The 18,381-nt window shown below is 40.5% G+C and overlaps 1 protein-coding gene across 1 annotated transcript; it reads right to left on the bottom strand.

Moving 5' to 3' along the window:
- Positions 1–1,709: 1,709 nt before the first annotated feature.
- On the bottom strand, positions 1,710–12,390 carry MS3_00001182 (uncharacterized protein). Its single transcript, XM_051208671.1, has 2 exons — positions 12,166–12,390; positions 1,710–2,745 (listed from the first exon to the last, which is right to left on the bottom strand). Exons 1-2 carry the CDS (start codon positions 12,258–12,260, stop codon positions 2,502–2,504), a joined length of 339 nt encoding a protein of 112 aa, XP_051071706.1. The 5' UTR covers positions 12,261–12,390; the 3' UTR covers positions 1,710–2,501.
- Positions 12,391–18,381: the final 5,991 nt, after the last annotated feature.

Genomic DNA, 18,381 nt, shown 5'->3' with positions numbered 1-18,381 from the left:
GTCACACTTAAATAGTTCTGAAAACGAGGCTGACCCAGATGTTGCTTGGAAAGCTATACAAACAGCCCTGGAAACAGCAGTGACATCAATCAGTGATTTAAACCACAGGGTTACAAAGAACCAATGGATTCCCCCAAGGTCTATTGCACTGATGGATTCTCGTAAACTCATCCCATCAGGCTCTGAACACGATGAAGAGCGACAACAAATCAGATCTAGGTTAAGCAAAAGTCTAAGAAACGATCGTGAGCAGTGGTGGGCAACGAAAACAAAAGGAGTGGAAAAGCCGGCGGCTGTAGGTAACACAAGACAGCTCTACAGACTAATAAAAGAAACTGGAATTAATAAGTCAAGTGTAAGTGAGACGATTTTGGAAAAGACGACACCCACATCTGCTCTCAGTCCAGACGTTTAGAACGATGGGCGGAACATTTCAGCTGGCCTTCAGCTACCCTACAACTACCCACCATTCCCATACAGTGTGAATAGAACATTGAAGTAGGTCCCTCGACGCTAGCTGAATTTCAGAAAACTATAGATAATCTGAAACGAGGAAGGGCAGCTGGTCCAGATTGATTGGCTCCAGAGGTCTTTAAGGATGGTGGTCCAATTTTAGCGATTAGGTTGACTAATATTTTAGCTAAGATCTGGGAGTTATACGTTATTCCATCTGACTGGTCACAATCACTGATCGTCCCAATATATAAGAAAGGGTTAAAATCATCCTGTGACAACCATAGAAGGATTAGTTTAACTAATATAGTATCTAAAATACTAGCCTCGATAATTATCAGACGCTTAACTAAGACTCGTGAACTGCAAAAACGAGAGAATCAAACTGGCTTCAGACCTGGTCGTGGCTGCATCGGCCACATATTCACCATTCGTCAGGTTCTAGAACATAGGCATACTTATTGGCGTCCGACAATGATGGTCTTTCTTGACTTAAAAGCAGCAATTGACTCGGTAGACCGCGAGATTCTGTGGCAGTGTCTGTCATTGAGAGGCGTACCTCAGAAGTACATAAACCTTATGAAGGCTCTTTACTCGAACACTACCAGTCGAGTCAGAGCTTATGGCGAACTGTCATCTGCTTTTACAACCTCAAGTGGTGTCCGTCAAGGCTGTCCACTTTCTCCATTTTTGTTTAACTTCATCATAGACCTAATGATGGAGATAATATTCTCGTCTACTGAATTCTCGGGTATTGATCCCCTTCCAGGAGGTCCACTTATCGACTTAGAATACGCAGATGACATAGTCCTGTTTGGTGAAGAAGCTGATAAAATGCAGAGTCTTTTGATAGCACTGAGCAACAATGCCAGAATGTTTGGAATGCGCTTCTCTCCCTCTAAATGCAAGTTGTTGCTTCAGGACTGGTCTGTGTCAACACCTGAACTAAGGATAGGGAGTGAAGTAGTCGAACGCGTTGACAACTTCACTTACCTTGGAAGTCTGGGTTGGTGTCTGACGACATTTTCTGCACGGTTCTCGTTTGGCTTTCGCCAACTTACGTCACCTATGGCGAAGGCGAGATATCCGTCTATCAATAAAAGGACGGGTATACTGCGCGGTAGTCCGTTCTGTTCTACTTGACGGCTGAGAAACATGGCCATTAAGAGTAGAAGACACTCGTAAGCTACTAGTATTTGACCACAGATGCCTCAGGAATATTGCTGGCGTCTGCTGGGATCACCAGGTAAGTAATAGTGAGGTTAGACACAGGGTATTAGGATATGATGGTAAATCAGTCGATGAGGTTGTGAATCTTCATCGACTGAGATGGTCGGGCCACGTGTTACGTATACCCGAACACCGGTTACCACGACGTGCAATGCTAACCGGTGTTCGGGATGGTTGGAAGAAAGTTAGGGGCGGCCAAACCAAAACGTGGCATCAGTGCTTGAAGTCACCAACTTCTAGTCTGAGCCATGTTTGTAGATGCAGACTACTTGGTTGGGGTCTGCATGACTGTCGTAACCAATGGTTGGAGACTCTAGGTGACATGGCTCAGAATCGATCACAATATCGTAGGTGTATACACTCCCTATCTTCTCTTAAACTAAGAGATTAAAATCGCTTCATATCTTTCTTTCTACGGACTAATTCTTTCTTCCTGTACTATATTCTTATTGCAATCTTTCTTTTATATATTACCACCTCTGAATTGACTACTTTTATGAATCCGGTGTCCATCTTGTTGTGTTAATGAGGTATGGCAACTTGGACCGATGCATATATGTGCCTGGTCCTACGTTGTAGCTGACTGACTGATAGATCACACAACATGTGGGTTGAGAAACAAAACTTATGCAATATAGTTATATTTTGACATTTTTCCATAGACACTGGCTTCAACAACAATATCAGTACCAATCAGATGTTTGCAAATAAGTTAGTGAAATCACTATTTCCATAGCGTGAAATAATTAAAAGCATTTTAAGTAGGTTATAATCAAGGAAGCAAATATATATATAAAAAGAAAGCAACTGTAGAAAACCTAAATAACTGTACATGATCGTTGGGATTTATATGGATTGTCTCTTGGGGGACAGAGCAAGGGGTCATTTTGAGCGTTAGTGAAACAATAATTACGTATATCCCAAATGGTCTTGCTAAGGGCAATACGGTTTAGCTCCAAGCTATGTTTGTAACATGCAATATCGAGTTTTTTCTGCTCGATTTCAGCCTGTCGAGGATTGTTTTGATCACCTTCCCCAGGATTATCGAAAGAGTTCATGTTTCTATGAGGTAAATTCATAATAAAAGCATGTAAACGAGTATGGATCTCATCATAGACAATAAAGCAATAGAACTGACTTGAAAAACAGTTGACCAATGATTATATAACACATGGTATATCTCTATTGTATAATCTAGCAAAAAACACACCCAAGGTATATACTCTTATTCAACAACAATATGGCAGAGTAGAGAACCAAGTTCGTGTTAAATTGTTATTTACTATGGGTGAGGATGAAAGTAATATCATTTCGTGGGTATCGTGAAAAATCATTTCCACGCTTAAAATAATAATGCCATTAGGCCATACGAAGTACGTCCTAAATTTCTGGAGAAAATTTGTCTACGGGAGTCGGAGATAAACGGCGTGAGACTTTGTTGAAATATGCATTGGTCCGTGTTGCTATATTTCAGGATACTGATAGGAAACAAACAAGGGGAAAGCATAGGAGTGAACACGACGGAGATAAAAGTAGTGAGAAATAAAAAAGAGAAATTTCAAAATAAACAGATATATTGGGAATCAAAAACTAAAGTATCACAATATCCAGTGTATAAGATTGTAAAAAGTAAATGAATCTGTGCTAGTACAAGCAATTCCGAGCCATGTCACTATTAGCACAGGTTTAACGTTTGTGGCGGGATATTGAAGTGCTAGTAATTTCATGTACTGATGTCACATTTATGTCTGGTGCACTAAAGTTACTAACCAGCATAATACAACAAGGTAGTTATTTGATAAATAGACGTAATATATATCAACCATCTCAGCCAATAAAAATAATGAACCTCATTAACTGACTTATCACACGTAGAAATTCACAAATTATGTCAACACTGACTAACGGTCAAGTCTTAATTTATTGAACGAATAAAAGTTTTTATATTCTGCAACTGTTTGTGATATTAAATAATATTTATTTTTTTGCTAGTAATTTGTATGTAAGCATGTTACTATGTTAAATAATAAGCCTATTTTTATGTAGCTGCCTTGTCTTCTGATGTCAGTTCATTTGGCAGTTTGGATCAATAATTTGGGATTGAGAGCAGTCATCAATCAGATACATTTTATTGATCCACTTTGGCAACTGATCAGTATTCTATGCAATCATTTTTCCACTCTTTGTGTTCGCCCAAATTCTAATCTCCTGAATTCTTCATGTCCCTTTTTCTGCTTCCTAATTTATTTCACTGGATTACACCCTTTGAATATCATCTTCAAACCCTAACCTTTCTGATTACTGCTTATAATTTACTACATCTACCACTATGGGATTTGAATCGACAATTGTATCTCTGTGCTAATGTGGTATGGCAACTTGAACTGATGTACGTACGTATGAAGTTCTACGTAGTTGATGACTGACTGACTGATGCAATCATTTTACAATAAAAATCATGAAGTTTTAAACCATAACAACTATTCACTGGGTGGTCCTACCCGACTCTAGAAAGCATTCAGGGTTATTTGCGACTGAATTTGTTCTTATAATTGGGAAATTTTCGTCTTAAATTTCTGTAACCGTAGTTCGTAGATCTAGATTTTGGTGGAAACCTTGGACAATTGTACTATAAACCAGACACATATATTAGGATTGATATACTCATTAGGAAAAATACACTAAATATCAATGAGTAGAAACATTAGTGCTTAAGGGTAATAGGTGGTTTCTATAAGTCTAACGGGTTTCCTAGAATCTTGGAAATATTTGTTGAGTAAACAGTTTAACGGGTGTATTCCCACACCACCAAATGACTGAGCTGACCGACCTAACTGTGAGGATGATGAAAACGATTACATACTCATCTGGTTGTTTTAACTTGCTAAAATACTGATGACTAATTTTTGTGTCCTACAGGCATAACTGGCTACTCGACTCAGTATGACTGAACGTTCTAACATGTTATACCAAGGAAACTAATGTAAACTTTTGAAAATCTTTAGCAGTAATCTTGATAGAACGTCGAAAGCTCGAAAATGATCGAGTGAACAATTATACAGAGAACATGCAGTCGCAGAAGCAGAGGTTGATAGAATGAAAAGTAAAATTACTTTTCATGTATGTCTGAGTATAATTGTGATGGTGATTTCAATATGCTACAACTGTTATGAAAGTTTTAAGAAATACATTAATTTTATTCGGCCTAGTTCGTCAAAAATGACAGATTATTAACTTCCATAAAAGCTTGAGTGCTAGTAGTATCTTATAGTACCTTTTTCAAGTCCTGCTAGTAAGGATTAAACGTGATCAAATACTATAAGCTTACGAGTGTCTTCTACTCTTAATGGCCATGTTTCTCAGCCGTCAAGTAGAACAGAACGGACTACCGCGCAGTATACTCGTCCTTTTATAGATAGACGGATATCTCGCCTTCGCCATAGGTGACGTAAGTTGGCGAAAGCCAAACGAGAACCGTGCAGAAAATGTCGTCAGACACCAACCCAGACTTCCAAGGTAAGTGAAGTTGTCAACGCGTTCGACTACTTCACTCCCTATCCTTAGTTCAGGTGTTGACACAGACCAGTCCTGAAGCAACAACTTGCATTTAGAGGGAGAGAAGCGCATTCCAAACAACAAAAACATTGGTACAAGAGGGCACCAAAGATATATGCGCCACACAAAACAATGAGAATTCGAAGAGAAGAACAAAAGAAGGTAAGGAGCGTAAAAAATTGAACAATAACGAACAGATTAGTGTAAGGTAGTGTAATAATAATAAAAATAATAGTAATAATATTAATAATGAGGGAAACGGAAAGTTACGATCAGAAATTTTCCAGTTAAAGAAGATACAACCACTTTTTATGAAGTAAAAGAAGGTTACAGCAGGATCGCCATTGGCTTCTATTCTGAGCCATATCTGATTACGTCTCTAGCCACTGTGATGCACCATCTATCGGACCCCAGCCAGGGAGTCGAGAAGGACCAACAGAAGCCAGCTCTTTGCAACATTCCTTCATACCACGACACTATGTCATACACTGACCACCTCTCCGCTTTTTCCAACCAGTTCCGGAGTCGGCAAATAATGCACGAAGTGGAATTCTCTGGGACGACATTCGTAGAACATGTCCAAGCCACTGAAGTCGGTGTTTCAAGATGGTGACGTCGATTGCATTATCGTCTCTGTGCCCGAACACACGATGCCGAACCTCTGTATTACCAACATGGTGTTGCCACTGGATGTCAGCAATCCTTCGGAGACAACGAAGATCGAACACAGAGAGTCGTCTAACATCCTCAACTCGGAGAGACCAGGTTTCACAAGCATAGAGCAAAACTGCTCTCACCGACGCCTTGTAGATTCGACCTTTTACAGCCAGACTAACATCACGAAGGCGCCAAAGATGGCCCAGATCGGCATAAGCCGCTCTGGCTTTCACTATGCCTGAATTGATCTCATCACTTACGCCACCACCAGCATTTATGCAGCTACCTAGATACACGAACTTCTCGACTACTTCTATCTGCTCACCATCCAGGGTGAGTAAAGGATTAGAATCCTGCCAGTCTTGTAGAAGTACTTTGCACTTCGAAGGTGCAAAGCACATACCGTACCTACGGACACTGATTGCCAACTGATTAAGTGCGGATTGCATGGCTTGGGCATTATCGCACAGTAAGACAATATCATACGCATACTCAAGATCGAGAAGTCTTTCTCCAGACAACAGATCCACAGCGCCATTACCTACATCCATCAGAGCTGTTTCCAGAATGTCATCTATGGCAAAGTTGAAGAGGAATGGTGAGGTTGGGCAACCCTGTCTAACCCCACTGCTCGAATGGAACAATGGAGAGAGGTGGTTGTATGCCGTCACTCTACCTGAGGTGTTTGTATATAGGGCTTTTAGGATGTTAATGAACTTCTCAGGCACACTCATCTTCAATAGACGATCCCAGAGAACAGTCCTGTTCAACGAATCGAAGGCAGCCCTGATGTCAAGAAACACTACGATTGTTGGCCTGTGATAATTATGACGGTGTTCTAACATTTGGCGGAGGGTGAAGATATGATCAAAACATCCTTGACCAGAACGAAACCCAGTCTCCTCCTTGCGAGTCAATCTTTCTCGGGTTATGAACAACCTAAGAAGTATGACGGAAGCCAATAGCTTGGACGCAATCGGAAGTAGATTTTTCCCACGATAGTTGTTACAGGAACGACGTGAACCTCTTTTAAAGACAGAGACAACTATCGACTCATTCCATGATGTTGGAACACTCTCTAGTTTCCAGGCATTTATAAACAACACAGTCAGTTCCTTAGCCAGAAAGTTACCACCATCTTTAAAATGGGCCGGAGGTAAGTCATCTGGGCCGGGTCATTTGTAACGCTCCAAGGGTTGAAGTTCCTTGCGGACTTCCGCCTCATTTGGTGGATCGGACGTCACCGGCCATGGAGGACAGGACAGTCCGACCGATGTTGCCGGAGCAGCAGGCTAGTTGAACTGCCCTTCGAAGAATTGTGCCCATCGTCCAAGACGTCGATGGATGTTAGTGATTGGCATCCCGTCATCCTCACAGATTGTTTCGCTCACACCAGACTTCTTGCTGCCAGTGGCTCGGATGAGTTGGAAGAACTTTCGGTAGTTACCAAATGCAGCTGCTGCTTCCAGCTCATTAGCACGCTTCGACCACCAGGCTTCTCCGTCCTTACACAAGCTTTGCCCGATTTCATTACGTAACATCCTTCGTTTGTGGTCAAACTCACGGTCAGCCTAAGTACACTGACGGGCATCGATGAATTGTAAGGAACTAGAAGAAACCCAGTGCTTATAAGCGAGACGTTTCGCGAAGCCGCAAGCGACTTTTCTCGCCGTTTTCATGGCGTCATGAGGTTGCAACCAATGTTCGTCTATACTTTTCTGTGGAATGGTAGCTAGCCTAGAAGCTAGCTCGGTTCGATAATTACTAGCAACAGAAATTGCAACTAACTTGCTGACATCAATCCTTTAGTGACGATCACTTCGTTGGCCACTGAAAAGTAAGATAAGATTGGCGCAGACCAGGGCATGATCCGAGTCCAGATAGATACTCCAGAAGGAGCAGCAGTCTTCTACACAACCACGCCAGCGATAGCTGATCACGATGTGGTCAATCTGAGTCCAGGCTTGAGATGCAGAGGGAGGACGCCAGGTGGCACATCGGCGATGACTATGCCGAAAGTTAGTTCTAGCCAGAAACAGGTTGTGGTCTGTGCACAGTTGCAGTAGACGCTCACCGTTACCTGACCTGCGACCAACGAGTCCCCATCGGCCACCTAAACGACTCTCTTCTGTGCCTAGACGCCCGACCTGAGCATTCAAGTCTCCGGCTAGTACTACAATATCTGTCGAACGCACTTTCTGGAGAAGAACAGATAACTAGTGGTAAAACTCATCCTTGATTTCATACGGGCTGCAATCTGTCAGGACATAGGCGGAGATGACGAAAACACATCGTTTCTCACGTCGATTTCTCACTTTGATGGAACTTTCTAATGTAACAGCACATAACCGACTGTTAATAGGGATCCAATCGATTAGTGTTGCCTCAGCTCTAGCGCTTAGTGCGACACCAACGTCAGCAAGACCAGATGAAGATGCCACAGGGTCTCCGGATAAGCGCACATAAAACAAGCTTTTTGAAGCGACAAATGGAGAGCGAATTTGTAGTACTTCACCAGAGTCTTGAATACGGGTCTCGGATAGACAACAAACGTCGATATTAAGACTTTCCAAAGACATAGCCAGCCCTATCGGTTGTCCGACCTGCATAAGTGTGCGAACGTTGAAAGCAGCCAGTTTGAATGGTGCACGTGGTTTCAGAAAAACTGCTTTAGTCCTCGCATTCGGTGGTAGCATACAATTTTCCACCAGGCAGTGACCCAAGAACGTTTAGATAGAACCGCGTTTCCACCATAAGCGAGCTGCTGTATAAGTCGAAAAATAAGGACACACAGAGTGGGAATTAAAGAGAGTGAATAAATGACGTAAAAAATAATAATAACAATAATATTAATAATGATAATAATGTGAATTGTTTGATTGTTAATCGAAGCAAGACAAGTATTTCCCAAAAATATAGACATTTCATCAAGTTTGTGTGTGGTCTGTGATACTACCCGGGTGCCCAAACCGAACCAGGTTGTTTTCTTAGGGGGCCACACCCCGAGCCTTTGACCTAAAGGTCTAACCCATCGTGAGAAGATGCAGTCCCATGGTAGCCGGTGACCAACAATTGGTTCATACGCCATTTGTTCCCTCAGGATACTAGAGCCCATGTGCACCATTGAATTGGGATCCGGTTTAAGCGCCGGACACTCGCTTTTCGTCCTCTCATTTTTGTAAACAACACCCCCGCCATGAGAAGGCAGTGAGCAGGACTTCCCTGGCAGAGGCTGTATACGCGTGGCCGTGTCAGAGCATTTCGAGAAAGAGGGCGGACGCATCCCACTCACGGCCATACCAGGCCATTTGGGGGCTCGAAACAGATAGTAGTGTCGTCTTTTCCAAAATCGTCTCACTTACACTTGACTTATTAATTCCAGTTTCTTTTATTAGTCTGTAGAGCTGTCTTGTGTTACCTACAGCCGCCGGCTTTTCCACTCCTTTTGTTTTCGTTGCCCACCACTGCTCACGATCGTTTCTTAGACTTTTGCTTAACCTAGATCTGATTTGTTGTCGCTCTTCATCGTGTTCAGAGCCTGATGGGATGAGTTTACGAGAATCCATCAGTGCAATAGACCTTGGGGGAATCCATTGGTTCTTTGTAACCCTGTGGTTTAAATCACTGATTGATGTCACTGCTGTTTCCAGGGCTGTTTGTATAGCTTTCCAAGCAACATCTGGGTCAGCCTCGTTTTCAGAACTATTTAAGTGTGACCTCAGTTGTTCCTGGAACCTACTTTTGGTTTTCTCGCTACTCAAATCAGTTCTAATTGTTCTTTTTACTGAGGCTTTTTTGCGTCCAGTGAGGCGCAAGCAGATGCGTGCCCGTATTAGGGTGTGGTCGGGATCCAAGCAGGTACTCCAGAATGAGCGACAATATTCTATCGAGCCTCCTCAACGGTGACTGATGGCAAGTAAAGTAGTCGGACGCGTTGACAACTTCACTTACCTTGGAAGTCTGGGTTGGTGTCTGACGACATTTTCTGCACGGTTCTCGTTTGGCTTTCACCAACTTACGTCACCTATGGCGAAGGCGAGATATCCGTCTATCAATAAAAGGACGGGTATACTGCGCGGTAGTCCGTTCTGTTCTACTTGACGGCTGAGAAACATGGCCATTAAGAGTAGAAGACACTCGTAAGCTACTAGTATTTGACCACAGATGCCTCAGAAATATTGCTGGCGTCTGCTGGGATCACCAGGTAAGTAATAGTGAGGTTAGACACAAGGTATTAGGATATGATGGTAAATCAGTCGATGAGGTTGTGAATCTTCATCGACTGAGATGGTCGGGCCACGTGTTACGTATACCCGAACACCGGTTACCACGACGTGCAATGCTAACCGGTGTTCGGGATGGTTGGAAGAAAGTTAGGGGCGGCCAAACCAAAACGTGGCATCAGTGCTTGAAGTCACCAACTTCTAGTCTGAGCCATGTTTGTAGATGCAGACTACTTGGTTGGGGTCTGCATGACTGTCGTAACCAATGGTTGGAGACTCTAGGTGACATGGCTCAGAATCGATCACAATATCGTAGGTGTATACACTCCCTATCTTCTCTTAAACTAAGAGATTAAAATCGCTTCATATCTTTCTTTCTACGAGCTAATTCTTTATTACGGTACTATATCCTTATATGCAATCTTTCTTTTATATATTACCACCACTGAATTAACTACTTGTATGAGTCCAGTGTTCATGTTGCTGTACTAATGAGGTATGACCACTTGGACCGATGCATATATGTGCCTGGTCCTAAGTTGTGGCTTACTGACGTGACTTCAAAGCGGTCAAGTTTGCTTCTTTTGCACATTAAGCTATACCATCGTAGGTTTTTTTAATCTTCATCTTTTACCATGACCCATATTACCTGTATTTACTTTATCACTATGAATCGTATGATTTCCGATCCTTTGTTTTTGGCCTTAATTCACTTCTAGGCTATGGAAATGTGAAGGGTGGCAACGTGAACCGACACACATGATCCGGGTTTCTGACTATAAATGATTTCTGGAGATAAATAGTGAGTAACAACGACTATGCAAATATCCATGTTTCTATTACCTAGGGTTATCACACAAATAGTTCATCAACTCAGTCACAACATACATAAATACCTTGTTAGTTCTTAGATCATTTTGTTTGAGACAGCTTTTAACTAGTTAAAACTCAATATTAGTCAGTGCGCTTCTTCTTCAAAAAGTTCACAGTTTTTGAAGTGATATTTGATTTAGTTATTCTACAGCCCCGGGTGCCATTTAAGCTTATGCTAATTAAGATCTTTACGTTAGTCCATATTGGGAGAGAGGTGAGGGTAGTCAATATATAAAGTCGGAATTCAGGATGGTAGTGCAACGACAGAAGTCAGCCCTTAGATATTGACCCGGAGTGTGGGTTTTTAGAGCGGATAACCTGAAGTTATGAAAAACTAATTTTACAATGTTTCCATTCACAGCAGCTTACAAAAAACAGGTCTCGTTTGAGTAGTATAGGATGGAACTTTCCATCATGAATCTCTAAACAGTCAGAAGAGAAGTTAACAAGATATCTAGCGAAGGAATTCCGGGGTTCTTCGAAAATTACGTGGCTGATGCCCCATCTATGGTGAAAGCCTTAGCATTCGTATAACGAAAACTCAGCGTTTACTTCATCACTGACGTACATTACCGAATACGAACCTGGTAATGATAAAGAATACAAGGACCGCGGAATACGCTGACTTGAGATGTCAGTTTTTAGACGAAAATCGTAATAAAACATGATAAGAAGTGGACTGGAAGACGTTGCAACTTCTATTTAGTATAGGTGATAGATTGTACACACAAGTCCATACGCTTAAAAAATTGATGAACCTAATGACATGCAGTATATACCGCACCTAATATATATATATATATATATATATATATATATATATATATATATATATATATATATAGGCTTTAATTAAATCCCGTTTTTCCGTTGACCAAAAATCAAAACGAAAAGAATCTCGTTTCTGGTCTTTGAACAGGTTAAACTAGACCGTGTTTTAGTTCAATTAAAAGGCACAAGAAACTTGAGGAAATATTCATACTTCCATATATGTTAGTTGCCTTATAAAACAAATAATGCTAGCTGTAGAGATGGAATTGAAGTACGAGTCATGAATATATAGACTAACCGCTTCCAAAGGATTTGATAAGACACATACAAATAGGAAATGCCTTAAATTCATTTTTTAAAAACAGTGAAATTAGGTAGCAAAGACTAGTAGCGAAGAACTCACTCGACCTTGACTGGAGAACCTAAAACAAATTTGGCACCGTGACCTTTGGAAAATTTGTATAATGGGCCAAATAGTTTTGTATGTACAGAGAGCATGAAGAATAAGCAAAGTTCAGAGTTTGTCAGTATGTATAAAGTGTTTTGAAATGTTTTAAAAGTACACACTTTCGTGATGCTGGAAGAATTCTCTTTTTAGCATAATCACTGGCAGTTACGTGCTTTTTCTCTCAATCTTCGAGCTTTTTAAACCTCTCTCTTTTGTGTCTAGCGAAACATCAAACAAACATCAGACAATTCTGACGAACCTCATTTGTGAGCATTGTTAAACTTTTAACTAGGTTATTACGTCTGGGCGCTAAGCAACCCCCGAATACGGTTTTTCCTGTGAGTGGATATTGACGCTCACTAACTGTTTACTCGACGTAAACTGATGCAGCTTAGAGACATTTAATTGCTATTTTATACATTCTTTTCCCGTAGGCATGTGCGAATGCTGAATAATAATATCAGCCTTACGTGTTTCGAAAACAAACATACAGGTGTTGGTCATCTGTTTTATCCGGACTATCTACTCAACTACTATTCACTTGAGAAACGTCCATAGGAGTTTATACAACTTCAAAGTACGGATTCTACTATTACAGCGTTTCCTCCCAACAGTATCTGAATGCATCTAAAAATTTCCACCTAATTAAAATAATCGGTTCAGTTTCTGCTTTCACATTCAGAGAAAAATCTACATCATAGCTTCTAGTATTTTGGGTTGCTACTCAACAGGATGTTTGTTTATAACGAAGTAGCTTATATGTGTGACATGATGCTTAAATGAAGCCTTTACGGTTCGTGACTACTGAAACTGTTATTAAATGCTGTTGCAATGGTAAACAAGGCCAGGTTTCATGTTACTGGGAGAAACCCAACTATTTTCATAGAAATGGTTCGTATAATAGCCTTAGTAAATCGCTTTCAGCATTACATTGATTTACTTGGACATGTGGGCCGAATGACCATCAGAAAACAAGTGGGTTTCACTTGTGTCCTGTTACACAAATGGAAGCAATTAGGAAGTCGTATTTTGGTGTGTGCCACATACATCGACATAAGTAGTGTATGATGCTAGTTAGATATAAAATATCTGGCAGCAGAAGGTCGAGAAGATTGAGAAGGAAAGAATTAGAACGGTAAGCGATTGTTATGGAAACGCAGGAACAGTGAAGTCCGAGACAATTATTCAACATTTTGCAAACGAAATACTGGAGTGTGGTTTTTCTATTTTATCAAACAACTCAGGAACTTTGTGCTATTTATAGTCGGTTGTTCTCATCTGTGTTCTCCTTCACTAAGGTATCACAACTAGTTACAGTACCCATAGTTGATTAGAACCCAATTATCAAGCAGCCTTCCTGTCCCTATTTCCACAGTCATATTAAAATTGAAAAGAAATATCTGTCATAAAGAGTCTTTTGATTAGGCATGTTGACTGCTGATTGTGAACTCAAACCGTCACTGATTGAATTACAATAAGTGGTTGTTTCAAAAATGGCAGTAATATCATTAAGTGGTATTCATTTTGAGGAAGTATACAGTTAAATGAAGGACGTGTTGAACCAGATTGTATAAGTTGCAAAGTGGGGAAGTGTAATGAATAAAGAGCTACATTAGTGTAAATATAGGCAAGATAAAGAGCTCTAGATTGTATGAATTTATAACTGGTCACCGGAGGCAGTGAAAGCAATACAGTCACGGGATTTCTAGTAGATAGGTTTGAAAATGCAGATAATCGGAAAATTAGGGAACTCTAACTTACTACCTCGGCCAGTGCCCTGTATTTGCAGCAGCGTGTTTTGACGATGAATTAACTTGCGCCATCGACAGCACTGCAACACTAACTATGACATAAAGCACAATGATTACTTCATAAAACAAATTATTCAGTTCCTCGAACTGTCCCCCATAGCTATCAGCAACCCACAATCATGAGGAATCGCACTCTTCGCCTGCTAAGCCGCAAAAGGCACTGTTGAGCAGAGTACAAAGGAAATGGCAGCATCGGAGCACACAGGCTATACAAACATATAAGGAACATGTGCACGAAGTCTATAAGAGATGACAGGTTTCAGTACCAAACAAAGCTTAAGGACAAATTTGTCTCTAATCCGAAAAGCTTGTTCCGTTATGCAGCCTCTCTTCGTCAAGCCAAAACTGGAGTTTCCCAACTGCTAGGTCTTAACCTCCCGACCAACGATGAGGGCGACGCCGCTAACCTTCTAGCTGAACAATACTCTCAGGCATTTCACACGACCCACATAAACTATGCTGACGAAAGCTTCATCTGCAACTCCAAAGACTTTTCGAAGTGAACCTGAGAGCTCACTAGGTGTGCCGGAAACTGCAGCACTTAAGATTAGACACTTCTCTTGGCCCGGATATGGTTCATTCTGCCATACTAAGGGAAGCAACATCAATCCTGGCAACGTCGCTTAGCGTGATGTTCTCACACTACCTAAGCCGAGGAAAACCACCGGGGAATCGGAAGCTGGCTCACATCACATCAATTTTCAAAGGAGCTCGACGCAGCGAACCCTCAAGTTACCAACTGGCGGCTCTTCTCTCAATACCCTCAAAAATCATGGAGTCCCTGATATGCGATGGTATAAATGACTATTTACTGTCCTTAAATTTCTTCTCACCCCAACAGCATGGTTTCAGGAAGGGTTACTCTAGTATTACCAACCTTCTGACTGCGGTGGACAGATGGGCAAGCATCCTCGATCGCAAGGGAAAGGTTGACATCATCTACCTAGATTTCTCAAGAGCTTTTGATAAGGTTAATCATACATGTCTTATCAATAAGCTCAAACGTTTGGGTATCAGACTACCTCTAATCGATTGGCACACTTCATACCTGAAGAATCGACATTTTAGGATAAGAGTTAATTTCACTTTATCTCAGGCTATGGAATGTCCTAGTGAGGTCCCCCAGGGCTAAGTACTAGGAGCTCTTCTCTTCTTGATCCATATAAATGATCGTCCTCAACAGGTAACGTCAGATTTATTAATTTTTGCCGACGACGTAAAACTTTGGAGAGAGATGCGTAACCAAGAGGATATACAGGCACTTCAGGAGGATCTGACTCGACTTCAAAGTTGGGCAGACGATAATGGTCTTACCTTTAACACTTCAAAGTGTAAAGTAGTCCATCTGCGACATGTCGCTAACTACAGTTATAACTTAGGAAACTCCCCGCTAGTAGTATCCCAAGTCGAAAAACATTTAGCAGTCCTGGTGCCCCACGATTTAAAGTCTTACGCTAACTGTGACAAAAATACCTTCCGAGCAAACCTTGCACTGGTAACATTGAAGCGCATTCTTGGCCTGTTTGACGGAGGAACTATAATGTTTTGAATTATTTGAATTATAACACGAACTAAGAGTCCCAGAAATAAAGCAATTGAATTAAGAAGTAAGACACAAGCACAAACGGATGTATTGTATTTGGAATTCGAAATCGCGCATTCAACAAGTACAAAGGTATCATTGGTTCATTCAAACACCACAAGAACTTTCCATATAATCTTCAATAGCTTATCCATCCCCGTTTAGAGTACAGAAAAATAGTATTTCCTCTCTCACTCCAAAAGGATAAGGACAACCTGGAGCGTATCCAACGGCGAGCCACGAAATCAGTTCAAGGACTCAAATTTAAACCTTATGAAGAGCGCCTCCAATCACTTAACCTTTACCCATTAGAGTATAGGCGTCTTAGAGGTGACCTTCTGACGGCTTACAGTATCCTTAACACTTCTGAACATCCTCTCAAACACCTACTTAAGCTTAGTCCGAACACTAACCTAAGAGGTAACACCCAAAAACTGGAGACACAACACAGCAGAACGGACTGTAGACACAACTTCTACTCCTTAAAAGTTTTCAAATGCTGGAATTCTCTGCCGGCCGAGCTAGTCAAGCGACTTCCCAGGAGTCCTTTAAGATGCAACTTGGTCTACACTTAAGGATTAAGGATAGTATCACACTATGATTTACCAATTTATTTTTCCTCTTTTATTGTTAACGTACCTAGGTTCCTGCCAGGAGGATTTAGTGATCTTCCGCTACTAGACACGGAAGCCTGTTAAGCGAAAGCTTCTTCTATTCCGTCCACAACCATCTTAAAACAGGATGTTGTTAAATGAGTGATATACGTAACAGTAATGGTTCAATTAAATGTAGCCAGTCTTCAGTAGTAAGGATAGGAGTTCAGTCCACTATATTGGTCCCTGCAACTTGCAGTACTGTGGAGACCAAAGCTTGTTGTGTGTCGAAAAAGGTGCTGACCTTACGCGTTCTGACAGAGAATTACAGTAATTCACTTTCTGATTTCAAAATATGGAACTTCAGACGTATATACGTTGGTCTCGGCCTTCTGAATTCCTTAGAATGTCTACTCAGATGGCTAGTTGTAAAAAGTAGCAAAAGGTAAGAAATATGGTACTGAAATTTGTGTTCAGTATGCTGTGAACCAGCTTTGCACTCTTCCGGCTAAAAGATTATGGCTTTCCACATAGATCAGAATAGCCGTATGAAAATTCATTATTCATGTTCTGTGGAACAGTTTTTGCAGTTGAGTCTTAAAAAAGCGTTGATTTTCAGCGAGTCATGAACTAAAATTATACTGTTGGCCAAATTTTGTGTGAAATAACGAAAATGAAGCATATATCGTCATCAAAGCAGGATTGTGGCCATGGCCACAGAAACTACCCAGCAAGCAACGATGTCATTATAAGGTTTTATGTTTTTGCATTCTTTATTGCCATTTCAGCTGATTTTCAACATTTTGTTCTACCATCATGTGAGAAATTGATTGTGAAGACGTTAGTTTTATTTAGGGTTGGATATATACTTCAAGTTATAATAACCCATACTGAGCTGTTAATTCCAACTTCTCTGGTTAGATTTATAAGCCACTGAATCATTATATTTCAGAAAATAAATCAAACTCATTTGCAAATGTGAGACTCACCAGGGATCGAGAAAACATCAGAGGGTTATCACATTCCGTATGGAGTTTCAGTATTCATTATTATTATTACTATTATTCACAAACATCTTATGAGTACATAAGTGCTGTGAAGAAACCATTTTGGGTTTTTTCACAAATTCAATAATACACAAGTTTCAATAACGTTAGCATTATATTTGCCATATCTGAAAACAGAGAGTAGTAATAATAGAATAATAATAAATCAGGTTCTGTGTAATTGGGAAGAATGTTGAATTGAGTTTAAAGAAGGAAAGGAAGAAAATAAGGGGATAGAAATAAAGGAGACGTGAAATATGCAAATAGTTTAATAGGCGTGTTTATGAACACAAAATAAGAATAAACGACTATGTATCTATCGTCAAATTAGTAACAAAAATAAAACAGAAAATAATTAAGAAAAAATAACTTGTTACTGGAGTAAGATATGACGCTGGAATAAATGTTTGTGCAGTCATAGTTTGGAGTGATGCTATGAAGGTCTCAATTAAGTGAAAAGGATAACAAAATATCAATATGTATGAGTCATATATGCATAGTGAAGATAAAACGAGTCTGAGAAGTTAGTTTAAGTGTAATACAAGTTATTGTCTTAACAATCTGGAGTTAAATATGTTTAGAAGGACAAGAGGAGATAAAAAGAATATCTAATGTGTCGGGGGACCAATAGTGATATTAATAACGGTAATAACTGTAAATACGAACATAAGCAGACTTCATATGTTAAGATGAATAGAAATAAAATAAAATAGACGTGAAAAGTTTCAAAGGTTATATTTTGCTTTTCAGTCAATTAGATGGATGACGGACCTTGTTTGTACAAATCATTATTAAATACATTGATATTTAATAGGTGACACAATCCACTTTCGGAAAGAAAATCATCAATGAGACTTCTGAATCAGGTTGTAGTTTTACTGCAACGGAGGTTCACTGGCAGTCTGTTACACATAGTTGGGTAGCGAATAGCGAAAACGTTCTGGCGTAAGTTTGAGCGGGTCGTTGGAGTCGCTAGAACATTCTCCTTGTTGCGTAGATTGGGGCATGATATCATAGAGTATGAAGGGGTGGATACCGAAGAGTAGGAAATACCGTTAATAAGCCGGTAGATAGAGACAAGATTTAATTTGATACATCTGATCCAGAGAGGTCCTAATTTGTGTTGTTGACATCTTTGG

Source organism: Schistosoma haematobium, chromosome ZW (assembly GCF_000699445.3).
Source record: "Schistosoma haematobium chromosome ZW, whole genome shotgun sequence".
NCBI classification, from domain to species: domain Eukaryota; kingdom Metazoa; phylum Platyhelminthes; class Trematoda; order Strigeidida; family Schistosomatidae; genus Schistosoma; species Schistosoma haematobium.
This window is presented reverse-complemented; position numbering and strand designations above follow the sequence as displayed.